General features: G+C 51.5%; 2 protein-coding genes across 14 annotated transcripts in view; one reads left to right on the forward strand and one right to left on the reverse strand.

Moving 5' to 3' along the window:
- Window positions 1-1,212, forward strand: part of PCBP2 (poly(rC) binding protein 2) — a 40,745-nt gene extending 39,533 nt beyond the window's left edge. For 4 of the 11 annotated variants that reach the window (XM_026454666.2, XM_026454667.2, XM_026454669.2 and 1 more), the window contains one exon: window positions 742-1,212. In XM_026454666.2, coding sequence (XP_026310451.1) covers window positions 742-778 — 37 coding nt within the window. In that variant the 3' untranslated portion in view covers window positions 779-1,212. The remainder of the gene's footprint in view (window positions 1-741) is intronic. The other 7 variants (XM_026454670.1, XM_026454672.1, XM_026454673.1 and 4 more) reach the window with 4 other exon arrangements.
- MAP3K12 (mitogen-activated protein kinase kinase kinase 12) overlaps window positions 1,007-16,227 on the reverse strand; it is a 19,601-nt gene continuing 4,380 nt past the window's right edge. Inside the window, exons 1-14 of one of the 3 annotated variants that reach the window (XM_023210928.3) lie at window positions 13,067-13,880; window positions 8,473-8,954; window positions 7,961-8,144; window positions 7,579-7,770; window positions 6,835-6,993; window positions 6,528-6,686; window positions 5,594-5,702; window positions 5,246-5,355; window positions 4,943-5,059; window positions 4,685-4,822; window positions 3,914-4,529; window positions 3,652-3,722; window positions 3,292-3,565; window positions 1,007-2,630 (exon numbers count right to left, since the gene is read on the reverse strand). In XM_023210928.3, the coding sequence (XP_023066696.1) occupies window positions 2,532-2,630; window positions 3,292-3,565; window positions 3,652-3,722; window positions 3,914-4,529; window positions 4,685-4,822; window positions 4,943-5,059; window positions 5,246-5,355; window positions 5,594-5,702; window positions 6,528-6,686; window positions 6,835-6,993; window positions 7,579-7,770; window positions 7,961-8,144; window positions 8,473-8,917 (2,673 nt within the window). In that variant the 5' untranslated portion in view covers window positions 8,918-8,954; window positions 13,067-13,880 and the 3' untranslated portion in view covers window positions 1,007-2,531. Of the gene's footprint in view, window positions 2,631-3,291; window positions 3,566-3,651; window positions 3,723-3,913; window positions 4,530-4,684; window positions 4,823-4,942; window positions 5,060-5,245; window positions 5,356-5,593; window positions 5,703-6,527; window positions 6,687-6,834; window positions 6,994-7,578; window positions 7,771-7,960; window positions 8,145-8,472; window positions 8,955-13,066; window positions 13,881-16,227 lie in introns of those variants that run through there. The other 2 variants (XM_023210929.2, XM_023210927.3) reach the window with 2 other exon arrangements.

Genomic DNA, 16,227 nt, shown 5'->3' on the forward strand with positions numbered 1-16,227 from the left:
TGGTGGCTGTTTATAATCCCAGCTATCGGATGGAGGCTAAGGCAGGAGAATTGCTTGAGGGCGGAAGTTGCAGTGAGCCAAGATCACATCACTGCATTCTAGCCTGAGTGACAGAGCTAGACTCTGTCTCAAAATATACATCAATTAACTAATTTAAATAAATAAATTTGAGTATAATTCTTGACCCATAGTTATTCTTTTTACATCTCTTTTTAACATCTCTTTATCTTTAAAACTGTGTTACCTCATACGCTACACATTGATAGAACTTCAGGGTTTTAAAGTAAAGGCCTTGAGTTGTCTCAGCATTAAACCCTTGAGACTACTCTCAGATGACTTTCTTTCCTAAACTGGTATTCTGTCAGCTGTTTGGGAGGAGCCACAGTGAGCTCAGCAATAAAGAAACATTGCTTCTGTGTATTGTGAGCACTCTTTAGAGGGGCCTGTTTCCAGAAAGTATGCTCCTTGGTTAGCCCACCATGGAGGTGGAACTAAGAATATAGTTTGAGGGACATTTGATAATCAAGGGCTGTTTCCTTTGGTTCCGAGGTAATAGACCTCCACATGCTTGGATTGCAAGGATTAAAGGATTATGGTATTGGTAAATTTAAGAAACCTTAAAAATGTCTCCCTTGGTACTCCAGCACTGATTATTTACTCTTCACATTTCATGGACCAGGTAGAGATGAAGTGCAGCTGGGCAGTGGGGAAACTAACTGAGTTCTTGTTTCTGTGTTACAGGCTTTCCTCGGAGACGGGTGGCATGGGGAGCAGCTAGAACAATGCAGATTCATCCATAATCCCTTTCTGCTGTTCACCACCACCCATGATCCATCTGTGTAGTTTCTGAACAGTCAGCGATTCCAGGTTTTAAATAGTTTGTAAATTTTCAGTTTCTACACACTTTATCATCCACTCGTGATTTTTTAATTAAAGCGTTTTAATTCCTTTCTCTGTTCAGCTGTTGATGCTGAGATCCATATTTAGTTTTATAAGCTTCTCCCTGTTTTTTTTTTTTTTTTTTTTTGTTTTTTTTTTTTTTTTTTTGGCTCATGAATTTTTCTGTTTGTCATGGAAATGTAAGAGTGGAATATTAATACATTTCAGTTTAGTTCTGTAATGTCAGGAATTTTTCAAAAAAATTAAAAGATGGACTGGAGCTTTTTCTTTGTGAATAGAAACTGGATGCCACAGTGATTCATGTGGGTTTTATTCCTCTTGTCTTGCTGTTATTTTTATACCTTTTATCCCTCAAAGGACCCTTCTTGGGTTTTTAATAGAAGCCTTTATTCCAGTTAAGATGTTTTCTTCTATTTTACCACTTCCATCTTTTTTTGTGGCCCTTGATCCTGTTTTTCCCTGACTTCATGCTTGGTTGGCCCTTATAAAACTTGTGTCCAAAAGATTGAGGATTAGACTTTCCTAGGACTTACCTGTCCTACAAGCAGGCAAGCACTTCCACTTGGGGGTGGGGGAAAGGAATGACACATGACATACATGGCATACACATAAGCAGTTGGTCATATGTCTGACTGGGTTCCAGTTTTTTGGGAATGTTGGTCCCCTTGTTCAGGCTTGCATATTTTAAACTAAAAATTTCAGTGTATTTTTAGTAATTTCATTTATAGTCCTCCATAACGAGTTAGAAGGATGTACCTGCTACCATTTATACCTATACTTTTAGAAAGTTGGGGCTTGACATTATACTCAATTTAGTGAGAATAGATGCAAAAAAGTGGAGGGGCAGGAGAACTTGTCCAGACACCTTAGATGAAGTCCAGAGCCCAAGGCTTTATCTTAACCATGTATGGTACCCCATTCATTCATCAAGAAAACCCTCAACAGCTGGGCCTGCATGGAGTGGTTATATTTCAAGGTTTTTCACAGGGGTTACAGTAGGACAGTCCCCACCCCAATCAGGCACCAGGAAGAAAGTAGGGACTTAGCACCCCAGTTCTTCAGCCTGAGCCATCACATGCTATCAGTCTCCTAACCTCCCCCTGGACCCTAAGACAGGGCTTGGGCAGAGAAGATCAATGGAGGAACAAAAAAATGAGTTACATTGCCACCTGAGAAACCTCAGAGGGGAGGACCCAGCCTTAGTCTCCCTTCTCCCAAGTGCAAAATGTGTAAACAGAGTAAAACGGAACAGAAAAGTGCAGTCTAAGTGGTTTTCTCTCCTGCCCCTCCCACCCTTCCCTCCCTCCGCCCCCATTCTTTGGGGATAAAGAATATAAAGACAACCCTGGCTTTTCTATTGCCTGGTTGCTTGCTGAATATAAGGAATGGGGTGGGGCAGGAAGGGGCCGGTTTGCCCTTAGGCACAGCTCTGCGGCTGTGCCTCATTCATTTCCACAGCTGCCAGTGTCCCTAGAATATCAGGTGAATTGGTCAGGGGATCAGTCTCCCTCGGCCTGACTTACGGCTGGGACAGCCCCATCTTTCTGTTGATTATGTGGCGCATATATATATATGTATATATATATAATTTATATAAATATTTCTCTATGTACAAGGAATATGAGTGGCTTTCATGGAGGGAGGGAAGCTGGGGGCCGCAAGGCATCAACGCTGCTGGAGTTGTCCAATTCAGTGCTGTCACAGTCTGAGTCCTCAGAATTGGGAGGGCCCTGTGAGAAAGAGTAGAAATGGAGTGAGATTCCCTAGGGTTCTTTGTTGGGGTCATTTTAATAGCCAGTGGCTTACTGATTTGTTTTTGTAGACGGCAGTCTCGCTCTTTTGCCCAGGCTGGAGTGCAATAGCGCAATCTCAGCTCACTGCAACCTCCGCCTCCCAGGTTCAAGCAATTCTGCCTCAGCCTCCTGAGTAGCTGGGACTACAGGCGTGTACCACCACACCCGGCTAATTTTTGTACTATTAATAGAGATGGGGTTTTACCATATTGGTCAGGCTGTTCTTGAACTCCTGACCTTGTGATCCACCTGCCTCGGACTCCCAAAGTGCTGGGATTCCAGGTGTGAGCCACCGTGCCCGACCGGCTTACTGATTAATTTCTTCCAGATTTCAGTTGCTCAGGCCATTCTCCAAGGTGTCAGACTCCTTTCAGAATCCTTCCCTGGCTGCAACTTATAGCTACACACAAGCTACTGGTCAGGCACCATAATAGATGCTCTGCAAGAGGCTTCTGAAATTCCACCACGTGGATATTTGCTCTTTATGGTACTTTCTGGCCTGTGCAGCTGTCTCCCCAAAAGCTGTCAAAAGATAAGGCGTCTATCTGCTTACAGCTCTCCCTGTTCAATATCTGCTTGTTGCTGTTGTGCCACTCACCTGCTTTCCTCTGAGAAGTTCCTGGTGTGGAATGGGCAGGGAGCTGGGTTCTCGGCTGGGGATGACCTCTGAAGGAGGTGGGTCCAGTGGGATTTCTGAGCCCTGGGAGCACATGTCATCAGACCGCTCATCTGGCCGCTCATCCGTGTTGGTGCTGCCAACTTCAGGTGTGCCACTGGGGGAAGGTTCACTAGCTGTGCCTTCCTCCCCATCTGATGGATTCTCTGAGCTGAAGGTAGATAGTGACTGGCGCATGTTCAGGCTCTGAGGCCACCTACATGTTGAAGAGGGGGATTACAGCTTGGTTCTGCCCCTTGCAGAAAACAAAAATGCCATTAACTCCTGTACTCCATCACTTACCTCTGGCTTGATGTCAGCTCTACTTCACTGTCCACCTCTCCTTCCTCCTCTTCTGATGAGATGCCACGTTTCTGGAGGAGAGATGGGGGGACTGTGGTCAGAAGTGGAAAGGTCACTAAGAATCCAGGAGAAGGGAGCACAGTTAAAAAGGGTGAAGTAGGGAATGGCTTAAAATTGAGCATAATGTGAGGGATTATTAGACTTGGACCCCAGGGATAATAAGGGAAAGGGGAAAGAGCTCAGGAGCCTTCCCATACTTTACCTGACTTCGGGTGACGGCAGCCCTGTACAGCAGTGCAGCTGGGGTCAAGTGCTGGGACCCAGCCCGGCTTCCTCCCCGGCCCGAGGTCCCTTCCCTTCCAGTTCCCAGAAGCCCCACACCTTCACCAGGCCCTACTGGAGGAGGTGGCTCCCCTTTGGCTCCCCCAGGTGAATCTGGGCTGGTAGAGCCAGGGGCTGATCCCTCACTTGGTGGGGTGTCACCCCGGGCCGGAGGTGGTGAGCCAGGATCCCCAGCTCCGCTTGTAGCCCCCCGGCCCCGGGACCCTAGTGCTGCTGACAGCAGGTCTGGGGATGATGAAGACATTTTGCGGAGCAGGAGGTCATGATGAAGCCCACGGAGGGCGGGAGGGCAGGCCTCCCAGGCTGAGGGTCCCCCTCCTAGGCTTCCTGGTCCTCCGGGTTCATGGGGTGGCACAGGTGTACGAAGCCCAGGCAGGTCCCCACAGCTCCCCTTGGCGCTGGCCTTGCGGTGACGGGTCTTGCCACGGCGACTCCGTCCTGGTGAGGGGGGACCCTTAGGACACCCAGGAAGCCCAACCCCACTTAGGGCTGCATCTAGTTTAGGGAGCAAAGACTCCGTCTTGAGGATATCTGGTCTGGAAGGAGAGAAAAAGTCAAAGGTTGAGACTGCCAAATCTGTACTCAAAAGCACTCCCTAACCTTGGACACTAAAGTACGCATCTCCCTGCTAAACATCTGCTGCCACTTCAGTATCCCTCTTGCCATATTGGAACCACCATTCATGTCCCACCTTTTGCTATGGGGTGACAGCTTCTGTGGCACATTCCTCTTCTTGATAAGCTTCTCCATTGTGTTTCCATGCAGGAGACCCCGGGAAGGGTGTGTCTTCAGCAGGCCTGGGCACCTCCGCTCTAAAGCTTGCTCTCGCCTAAAGATCCAGGCACCTTCTCAGCTGGGCAAATGACCAGGAAGGGGCACCCCAGTCTCAGTAGGATCTCTAAGGCAGGCACAGCTCCAGGGCTTGGTGCATAAGGACAGGTAGGGTTACCTGAGCAGCTCCCTCTCCTTGAGTTCCAGCTGCAACATGAGGGCATTAAGTTCCATATACAGGTTGTTGGCTCTCTCCAGCTTCCTTTCATAGTGTTCCCTGATGTCCAAGGCATGTCTGCAATGGGCAGAAGGGTTCCCCAAGGTGAACTGGGTTCACCTAGGGCCATAATAGATCCGCAGTCTCAATTCCTGTCCACAGTCCTCTCATAGTCCTTCCACCCGCCCTGGGGCTGGGTAGGAGCTGACTGGGTGCAGAGTCCTTGCTGTTGGTAAAATCACCTCCCCAAGCACAGGAACGCACCTGAGCTCCTCCCTCCTCCTCATCACCAGTTCCTCTTCTAGGCGGTGCAGACAGGTCCCTTCTGACTTAATCTTTTCAAAGTGCAGTTTTACTTCTTCCCGCCACTCTGCCTGTGGGTGGAGAGCAGACGAGGAGTGAGAGCCATCCCTTCACCCAGTGAAAGGCTCTGCAGGTTGCCCACACGTCACTGCCAATATGTGTGCTGGAGCAAAAAGGAGTGGATTGACTCCGCTCTCTAAGAGCCAATCTCTTCAGTCCCACTTAACCCATTTCCCAGCCTCCCCCTCAAATGGCATCATCTCTGCAAAGAAGGGGAATTAGGTATTCATTTTCCTACCCACAGCACACCTGGGACTTAAAGTAAGTCTCCTGGGGTGTGGAGAGTACATCAGCTGAGGCAATGTCCAGATGCAGCAGGATCTGTCGGAATGATGGGCGATTTCGCGGTTTGCTATTCCTGAAAGGAATGGAGTTAGGAGGAGAGGGGAGAATTTGAGGGAGGACCAGATAGGAACTAGAGCATCCTTTCCCAAAGTGTGTCCTGGAGAATCCAATCCTAGAATGTACTCTGTGACAAAAGAACGTATGGTCAATGGTCTCTAGGGAATATTACACACTATTCATTAGTGTGTCAAAATCCTGCAGTAAGGAAACCTGTTGAACCCCATATTTTCCAACTTGTCTCCCCAAATAAAGGCCTTTTCTGAATAACTTCATTGAAGGAACCACACTTTGGGAGATGATCATCAGATTAGCCATCTTCAAACTTCCCTGGGTCTAGGTTCCAAATGAGGGTCTGGGACCCTTTCCTTCTGTGTTCTAAGGTTGTTTACTTGAGGCCCAACGAACCATGCTTGGTGGTTATGCTGCTCCTTCCCTTTACTTGTATGCACTCACTGACACTTCATGACAAACCAGGAATGCAGATACCGTTAACTGTATTTTATAGATGAGGAAACAGTTTCAGAGTGATACCACTTGCCCCTGGTGACTCAGCTCAGAAGGTAGCATGAGTCTGATTCAGATGCAAGTCAGTCCTTTGTATTAAATGCCCCTGCTATTTATTGGTCAGTCCAGCCCCTCTCAGTTCTAGATTGTAGTTCCCTGGATCCACATCCTGAGTCCTCAGTACTTGGGGAGCCACATCTGGGAGCCCTGACACCCTTCCCCTGTTAAGGATTCTGAACTTGGCCACCTAGGGTTCTAGGTACTGGCTGTCCATCAGTACTGCTGTTCTTCTCAACTTCTCCAGGCCCAGTATCCCAGCTCAGCCCATCCTTACCAGCACTGGCGAAGTAGGATCTTGAAACCATCTGGGCAACTGGAGGGCACGGGCAGATGGAGACTGTTGCTTCCCACACCCCAGATGATGGCTGAGGAATCTACGTCTTTGTAGGGGATCTCACCAGTCAGCAGTTCCCACAGCACCACACCAAAGGACCTAGGGATGAGGGGACATCACTTGGGAGGGGTTCCTCCAGAGGTCCTGGTTGCTACCGGCCCATCACTTGTGCTCAAGCCCTGGAAGTTGCCCACCATGCCCCCAGGGCTGGGCACCCACTCTTCTCAGTTTTCAGCCTAGTCCTCACCAGATGTCCACCTTCTCAGACACAGGCTCATTGCGGATCACCTCAGGGGCCATCCAGGCTACTGTCCCTGCAAAGGACATCTTGGTGCTCTTGTCACTCAGCTCCTTGGAAGTGCCAAAATCTGAGATCTTCACCACATCGTCGTAGGTGATTAGCATGCTGGTAAAGAGTGTAGTCAGCTGGGGTCCACACCCCTCCACACACCTAATCTAACTCTGCAGCAACTCTGCCTTTCAGGTTTTTGTTTGTTTGTTTGTTTTTGAGACGGGAGTCTCGCTCTGTCACTCAGGCTGGAGTGCAGTGGTTCAATCTCAGCTCACTGCAACCTCCGCCTCCTGGGTTCAAGTGATTCTCCTGCTTCAGCCTCCTGAGTAGCTGGGACTACAGGCATGTGCCACCATGCCCCACTAATTTTTTTGTATTTTTAGTAGAGACAAGGTTTCACCATGTTGGCCAGGATGGTCTCGATTTCTTGACCTCATGATCCACCCGCCTCGGCCTCTCAAAGTGTTGGGATTACAGACGTGAGCCACTGCGTCCGGCCTGCCTTTCAGTTTTAAATCATTTGGGACACCCAAAGGTGAGGGGCTCACTACAGCCCTCCTGAGATGGGATTATCACTTGGAAGAGGTTTCTGAGATGGCCACATGGACGTAGGGCATGGTTTGGAAGTGCAGAGAAGGCCACACTGACTTGAGTGGGTCACCTGCATGCACATCTATTGCTCCCTGCTTGCTTACTCACTTGGGTGACTTGAGATCCCTGTGGATAATCTTGTGTAGGTGCAGGTAGTTCATGCCACCGGCGATGCCCATGGACCAGTCAACCAGTAAGGAGGGGGTGACAGGGCGGCCAGCCCGCAGTACCTCATACAGCTGGCCCTGGGCGCAGAACTCCATGAGGATGCAGTAGCAGGGAGCCTGGGTACACACACCCCTGCAAGACAAACAATGGTATGAAGGCCTCAGCTGGCTGAGCCTTCACCTGATTAATACCTGGAACCCCCATTCCCACCCATTCCACCTGAGGGTCTCCTCTGGGAAGGATGGGGTAGGTCCCACTGCCCAGGAGGGTACCAGGCCTTAGCATAGTATCCCCAACACCCAGCCCCTGCCCTGGACCTCACTTGAAGGTGATGATGTTGGGGTGCTTCAGCTTTCGCAAGTGCTTGATGTCGGTTTCTTTGAGGTCTCGCACCTTCTTCACAGCCACCTCCTCCCCGTGGAAGCGCCCCAGGAAGACAGCACCCTGGGCCCCTGAGCCCACCCACTGCAGGTCCAGGATTTCCTCAAAGGGGACCTCCCAAAGGTCTGTGGGCAGGAGGCACAGTGCCACAAGCCTCAGAAAGAGCCACACTCAAGGCCAGGGACGGGATAGCATTGGGTTGGCTGAATTGACTTAAGGAGGGTGAGGCAGAAAGGTTGCCACAAACAGGCCGAGAAGAAGGTTCGAGGGGACAGGGAAGGAATGAATGGGTGACCTTAAAAGAAGCTGGGAAGTCAGAGGCTGATGGATGGCTAAGGGACTAGGGCCGTGTCATGGGGAGGGGAGGGACCATTGCATGACTTTAGTGGAGCTGACCAACAGATCTCGGGCTCAGGGAAACAGGGAGGAGGCTCCCACAAGGACGTGGCCTACCTTCCTGCTGCTGCTTGTGCTCAGTGGAGTAGGCTTTGCCAATCATGGTCCAGACAGGGCGCAGGCAGCCAAAGAGGCCCTCAAGGAAGCCACTGCCACTCTGGCACTGCAGTCGCACCTCGTCAGCTCGAACTCTGGATGCCCGACTCTCAGGTGACCCAGCTGCGCCCCCTGGGCCCCCTGCATCCTGCTCATGTAGCTGCAGGACACTGTTGGCAAAAGGCTCAGGGGGCGGCTCTCCACCTGGGGAGGGGCTGGGCCCTCCCCCACCCTGCCCACCAAGGGGTACCACATCTCGAAGTACACACTGGGTAGGCGTCAGGTCCTTCTCGGGAGTGCAGTCAGAAGTGTCTGGGTCCAGCTTGCGCATGGATGCCTCACTTAGGGTAGACACGAAGCCCCCAAAGGAAGGAGAGGGTGTTCGGGTCTCATGGAGGCAAGCCATGGCCTCTGGCCCCTGGTGTGATGGTGAACGCTGGGCCCTGTGGGAATGAAGGAAGGAGGGAGGGGCTGTTAAAGCCCCAGGCGTGCCCGCTCAGGATACTTACCCCAGAGGCACAGATTGGGGTTCTGGGTTCACAGAAGCCCTGTTGGAGGTAACACTTGTGGCTCCGTTTCTCATGCCCCTCCAAGTTGCACCTTGACCCATCTTAGGAAATCTGATACACTTGGGCTTCCTCTCAGGCATATTAGTAAGGCAAGTAATAGGTAGATAGGTATCATACCTGGGTATCATTCTCAGGTAACAGCCCCACGTGGGTACACACTGGTAAAATATGTCTCAAATTCAAGTGTAATGGTAACAGATGAGTTCCCTTCTCCCTGTAAGATGACTAATTCATTGCTGCGGCACATTTTTTCCACCTGAGACTCACAGGCACACACAGGTATCAGGAGGGTCTCACATTTACACCTTTACCTCGGGGTCAACCTCAGGCACACAATAGTAACACCTAGACCTCCCTCACACTGAAGCACACACAGGATGCTAGTAAACCTTTCAGGCACCCTTGGACAGCATTCCTGAGCTGCCTACATACAGGTGATACCCCAGGCCTCCCACCCAGGTACTTACACACGGTACTACTGAGGCCCTCTCAGGAACATTTAACTCAGGTGAGAACCTCATGACAAGACACACTCCTAGGCCTCTCCAAGGTAAGTGAAGGTTGTAACCACAGAGTTCTGTGTCCCCCCAACATTGGCAGAAGCAACCAATGGGAATGCAGACACTGTCACAGAAGGCCACTGCTTCATCCCCCTTAGCCCTCCCTTCAGTCCAGCGGCTCTCCCAGGGGTCAAACAAGGTCTTGTCTCCTCTTCCCTCTTCATTGCCCTATCCCCTGCTCCTCAAACTTTCCAGGCAATGGGGATGTGTCCCAGTTCATAGCTGGGTGCTATTTAAAAAACAACCATTAGGCCGGGCGTGGTGGCTCATGCCTGTAATCTCAGCGCTTTGAGAGGCCGAGGCGGGCGGATCACCTGAGGTCAGGAGTTTGAGAGCGTCCTGACCAACATGGAGAAACCCCGTCTCTACTAAAAATACAAAATTAGCAGGGTGTGGTGGCACACGCCTGTAATCCCAGCTACTTGGGAGGCTGAGGCAGGAGAATTGCTTGAACCCAGGAGGCGGAGGTTGTGGTGAGCCGAGATCATGCCACTGCACTCCAGCCTGGGCAACAAGAGCAAAACTCTGTCTCAATAAATAAATGAATAAATAAAACGCAACCATTAAAAAACCTGAATCCGGCACGGCGTGTTGGCTCATGCCTGTAATCGCAACACTTTGGGAGACTGAGACAGATGGATCACTTGAGCTCAGGAGTTTCAGACCAGCCTGGGCAACACGGCAAAACCCTGTCTCTACCAAAAAAAACAAAAACAAACAAACAAAAAAAAGCCGGGCATGGTGATCCTGTGACTGTGGTCCCAGCTCCTCTGGAGGCTGCAGTGAGGACTGCCTGAGCCCAGGTGGTGGAGGTTGCAGTAAGCCACTGCACTCCAGCCTGGGCGACATAGCCAAACCCCGCCTCAAAACAAAAAACAAAAAATACCTTGAATCCTGACTTGCTTCTGCCACATAATGGCTATATGACCTCAGGCGAGCTATAGTTGAGCCTCAGTTTTTCCAGCTATACAAAGGAATAAACTGGCTGTCACTGAGGCACAGCAAACCCTTAATGCTACACGAGATTTGTCCAGAACTTGGCACCAGGAGCCATCCTGGTCTCCCAACTCACTCCACACTTGTCAGTTACCAAATCCTGAGATTTGAAGATTCCCTAGAACAAGCATCCCTCTAATTGTTCCTCATAGCTAGCAGCGTCCTTCCATGAGCCCCTGGGTTAGTCTGGAAATTATTGCCATACATTCTGAATTACAGTGGAGAATTCCAGGGGGAGGGGTGGCAGGAATCTCCACATGCAGAAGGGTTCAGTGGATGATTACACAGGCATACAAGAAGGCTTGGGAAACTTCGATAGTTCTTGTAATACTTTATTACCAGGCCTTTCCCTTGAAGACTTTTTCCTGGGGGGTGAGGGTGGTAGGCCTGGAATCAGCATATTTAACAAGCACCCTAGATTTGTTAAGCTCTAACCCAGTGCACGCTATTTTCTAGTCCTACTGTTCCGCCTTAGTTCAAGTCTCATTAGCTGTCCTCACCTGGCCCAGGACAGCTGGTCTCCAAGTGCCCTCCCTACCCCCAATTCTTCACTCAGCTCCTTCAGAAGGATCTTTCTAAAACAGACTGGGGGCCAGGTGTGGTGGCTCACACCTGTAATCCCAACACTTTGGGAGGCCGAGGTGGGCGGACCACCTGAGGTCAGGAGTTTGGGACCAGACTGGCCAACATGGTGAAACCCCATCTCTATTAAAAATACAAAAAAATTAGCCAGGCATGGTGGTGTGCACCTGCAGTCCCAGCTACTTGGGAGGCTGAGGCATGAGAATTGCTTGAATCTGGGAGGAGGAGGTTGCAGTGAGCTGAGACCAGGCCACTGTACTCCAGCCTGGGCAACAAAGCAAGACTGTCTCAACAACAACAAAAAAAAACAGATTGGGCCAGGCATAGTGGCTCACACCTTTAATCCCAGCACTTTGAGGGGCCAAGGCAAGTGGATCACTGAAGCCTGTAAGTTCAAGACCAGCCTGGGCAACACAGTGAAACACCATCTCTACAAAAAATATAAAAATTAGCCAGCCAGGTGCAGTGGCTCATGCCTGTAATCCCAACACTCTGTGAGGCCAAGGCAGGCGGATCATGAAGTCAGGAGATCGAGACCATGCTGGCTAACACAGTGAAACCCTGTCTCTAGTACAAAATACAAAAAATTAGTCGGGCGTGGTGGCGGGCGCCTGTAGTCCCAGCTACTCAGGAGGCTAAGGCAGGAGAATGGCATGAACCTGGGAGGTGGAAGTTGCAGTGAGCCAAGACTGCGCCACTGCACTCCAGCCTGGGCGACAGAGCAAGACTCCATCTCAAAAAAAAAAAAAATTAGTCGAGTGTGGTGATGTGCACCTTTAGTTCCAGCTACTCGGGAGGCTGAGGTGGGAGGATATCTTGAGCCTGGGAGGGTGAAGCTGCAGTGAGCAGTGATTGCACCACTGCACTGCAGCCTGGGCGACATAGGCGAGACCCTGTCACAAAAGAAAAAATAACTGCCTGCACCAACACCGGAACTTAGCCATGTCAGGTTTTTGAACCAGGACACCCAATGATAATGGCTAACTTAAGGAAGGCTTACGGCTGGGCGCAGTGGCTCACGCCTGTAATTTAATTTAGCACTTTGGGAGGCTGAGACAGGAGGATTGCTTAAGCTCAGGAGTTCGAGATCAGCCTGGGTAACACAATGAAACCCCGTCTCTACTAAAATACAAAAAATTAGCCGGGCAGGGCGGCGGTCGCCTGTAGTCCCAGCTACTCGGGAGGCTGAAGCAGGAGAATCACTTGAACCCAGGAGGCGGAAGTTGCAGTGAGCTGAGATCGCATCACTGCACTCCAGCACCACTGCACTCCAGCCTGGGCGACACAGTGAGGCTCCATCTCAAAAAAAAAAAAAAAAAAAAGGAAAGAAAGAAAAGAAAAACAAAACAAAAAAGACTTACTAAGTATTTTAGCTTCTGGTAAAGGTACATTAGCACTTTGCATACTTAATCCTCAAAACTGTAAGCTGGGCATTATTAGCCCCGTTTTACAGACTAAGGCATAGAGGTATTTAAATAACCTGCCCACAATGCCATAGCTATTAAGAAGCTCAAGCTCGGCTGGGCGCGGTGGCTGACGCCTGTAATCCCAGCACTCTAGGAGGCCGAGGTGGGCGGATCGCTTGAGCTCCGGAGTTTGAGACCAGCCTGCGCAACATGGGCCTAGGCAACATGGGGAGAGCCTGTCCCTGCTAAAAATACAAAAAATGAGCCGGCGTGGTGGCACATGCCTATGGTCCCAGGTACTTGGGAGGCTAAGATGGGAGAATCGCTTGAGCCCAGGAGGTGGAGGTTGCAGTGCGCCACGGCACTCTAGCCTAGGTGACAGAGCAAGACTCTGTTTCAAAATAAAAGAAAAGAAATAAAGAAAAAGCAGCTCAAGCTTCACCTCCAGCCTGGAAGGCGCTTCTCATCTCTCTCCAGGTGTCACTTTTTCCTGGACGTCCTTCTTTCCTGATCCGCTCCAGGTTAATGCGCCTTCTGGCGGGCACAGCCCCGGTATGCTTCCTCTATTATGGTTCCCATTATACTGGAGGTACAATATGGTCGGGCCTCTGGCTCCTTTGAGAGCCAGGACAGCCTTTAGAGAGACGACTTCGCATCACAAGGTAACCATGGTTTGCAGCAGCACCTGGCGCGCAGAAGGTGCTTGGTAAGGTGGAACCACTGCTCTACCCACCCCGGAGGATCGCCTTAAGCACCACACACACTATGCGCGCGCGCGCGCGCGCACACACCCACACACAAATTAGCTCCCTGAATCCTCAGAAGAGCCAGGTGAAGGAAGTACTACTGGTCCCATTATATTCTTGAGAGAACTGAGGCCCAGAAAGCACAAATCACAGTAAAGTTCAGCTTCCAAATCCCCAACATATCCCCACGCGGTATTTGTGGCTTCAAGAGGTAAGGTGTAGGTTGCAATGCAAATCACAGATAAACACAGACCAAGTAAAATGCCAACATATGGGAGGACCCAAGGGATTTTGCCTGCCACCACGCACCGCCGCGCCCCCACCACCTCCCACTCCGCCGCAAGCAGGGGATTCGCTTCTGGACCACCCAGAAACAAGGCCCAGGACTCTGGGACACTCTCGCCTGGCAGGCCAGGAGGGAGGAATGGCGGGATTGGAGCGCTCGGGGAGGAGCGGACAGCTTGGTCACCGGCAATGGAAGGCCGAAGCCCAAGTCTGGGCAGCTCAAAGTGGAGAGCAAGGGGTTACAGCCACAGCGCCCGCTCCCCCTTCCCGACTTCCTTCCCGGCCGTCACGTGGCGCGTGGTTGGGGCGGGGGCCGCCGCGGCGGAAGGGGGTGGTCCGGGTGGGGAAGGGGAGGGGACACGGCCGGCTGGGGGAAGCGCTGGGCGCTGCGGCGTAACCATGACGACTGGGCCCTAGGCGGCGCGTGAAGTCACCAGGACAAGATTAGCCCCGGATCACGTGAGCGCGACGTGGGGGCGGGGCTGTGCCTGGGCCCCGCCCCTGACCTGGGCCGGCCCAGGTGGCTGGTTGCCGGGATGGCTGCGAGGATCGTAGGTGCGGACCTCCACCCAGCGGTCTGCCCCATCTGTGTTCCCTTCCTTCCCCTGCCCCCGCATGCAGAGAGCTCTTCGGCTGAGGCGTCGGGTATTGGCAGGAGGGGACTTGTGGGGTTGGCACTGGGGGTGCAGTACCACGGGGAAGGAAAGCAGGAAATGAGAGAAAAGGAGACGGCACAGAAAAGGCGAGGCACAGCTAGAGAAGAAGGAAGGAGCCAAGACATACACAGACACCGGAGCAGCGTGAAGCTGTGTCAAGCCCGAGAATGATGGCTTGAAAAGCTGTTTGGAAAAGCAGAGGACCCTGAGAAAATGGAGACGAAAGGGGAGTGAGAAACACGGACAGCATCCATCTCCTTTTCTATCTAGAAGCCGAGCTTTGAGTAGGCACAACACCTGACTTTTTAAAGGAATTTTTCAGCCGTCATCTGGTTGTTTGACGACTAGGTGGTTTAGGCATAGAAAGGGTGACATGCTCAGAGACACTTGCAGCCAGCAGAGCCTCCCTCCAGTTTACCAGGCTTCCCCAGAGGCCCTTCTGGTATCCAGGGCCAGCAGCTGGGGAGAGAAGGAGAGAAGCCATTTCACCTGTTTATCTTTTAGGGTAGTGGGGATAGCTGAAGAAGTAGGAGATGGGACCAAGGGAAAGATCTCAGGCTAATGACAGCTCTTCCAGATTGACCTGGAATGGAGGGAAAGCTGCTGCCCCTGGGAGCTATAGTAAACTGGTGATTCCTCTCTCCCAACACACACACACATACCCCTTTCTGTTTCCTTTATTTCTGACCTGCCAGCTGTGTCCCACTGCCCCCTGGCAGGGCCTTGGCGCCAGAGCTTTGGAGGGGCGTCTAGGATGACTAGGAGCCCCTGGCCCAGACGTTCAGTCACCCTGGGGGATGGGAGCTGTCTCTCCGTTATCAATTATGCAGAGCATGGGGGAAGGGCAGCAATGTGACAGGAGGGCGGGTCTCTCTGTCACTCCGTCAACCGTATCTACCATGTGTTGATGGTGGTTCTGCCTCACATTGGGTGAGGGGACAGAATGATCTCTAAGCCATACAACTACCAGGGGAGGAGGCCCTTTGGATACCCAAGAGGCCCTAATTCAGTGCTTTGCTGGTGGCCCCAAAGTGACTCCATAAGGAGGCTACAGGGTAGAGTGGGGTAGGAAGTCACTCCCCATCTATCCCACCTTCCAGGTTCTCTGGCCTGAGATTTTGGAAGCTTGTGGCACGTAAACTCTGAATTCTCTCTAGCTCCTTCTTGTATAACAGCAGAATGTCAATGTCAAGCTGTTTGTTTGGTGGTCTTAGGGGCTCAGTTCAGAGGCCAGGTCATCTGCCTAAATCTTGGGCTGTCACACTAAGTGCTCTCCACTGTCTGAGACCTCATTTTTCACTCAGGAAAAGGATGATTCCCTTTCTCTCATGAGTGGGGGTAGGGAGGGGAGTTTTCAAAGGGAAAGGAGACCCAAGACTTTGGAGTCCTAATTCCACCTCTGCAAGCTTTGAGGCCCTGAGAGGATAAAGGTCTCTGATGAATCGCAGCCATGCCTCCTGTCCGCTTGGCTGCAGCTTGTATTGTTTTTGAAACAGGGTTTCGCTTTGTTGCCCAGGCTGGAGTGCAGGGGCACGATCACGGTTCACTGCCTGCAGCCTCAACCTCCTGGGCTCAAGTGATCCTCCCCCTTCAGCCTCCTGAGTAGCTGGGACTACAGGCACTCACCACCACACCAGACTAAATTAAAAAAAAAAAAAAAGAGGCCAGGTGCGGTGGCTCACGCCTGTAATCCCAGCACTTTGGGAGGCCAAGGCAGGCAGATCACAAGGTCACGAGATCGAGACCATCCTGGCTAACACGGTGAAACCCCGTCTCTACTAAAAGTACAAAAAATTAGCCAGGCGTGGTGGCGGGCGCCTGTAGTCCCAGCTACTCAGGAGGCTGAGGCAGGAGAATGGCGTGAACCCTGGAGGCGGAGCTTGCAGTGAGCTGAGATCGCACCACTGCACTCCAGC

The sequence above is a fragment of the Piliocolobus tephrosceles genome, chromosome 10 (assembly GCF_002776525.5).
Source record: "Piliocolobus tephrosceles isolate RC106 chromosome 10, ASM277652v3, whole genome shotgun sequence".
Classification (NCBI taxonomy): Eukaryota; Metazoa; Chordata; class Mammalia; order Primates; family Cercopithecidae; genus Piliocolobus; species Piliocolobus tephrosceles.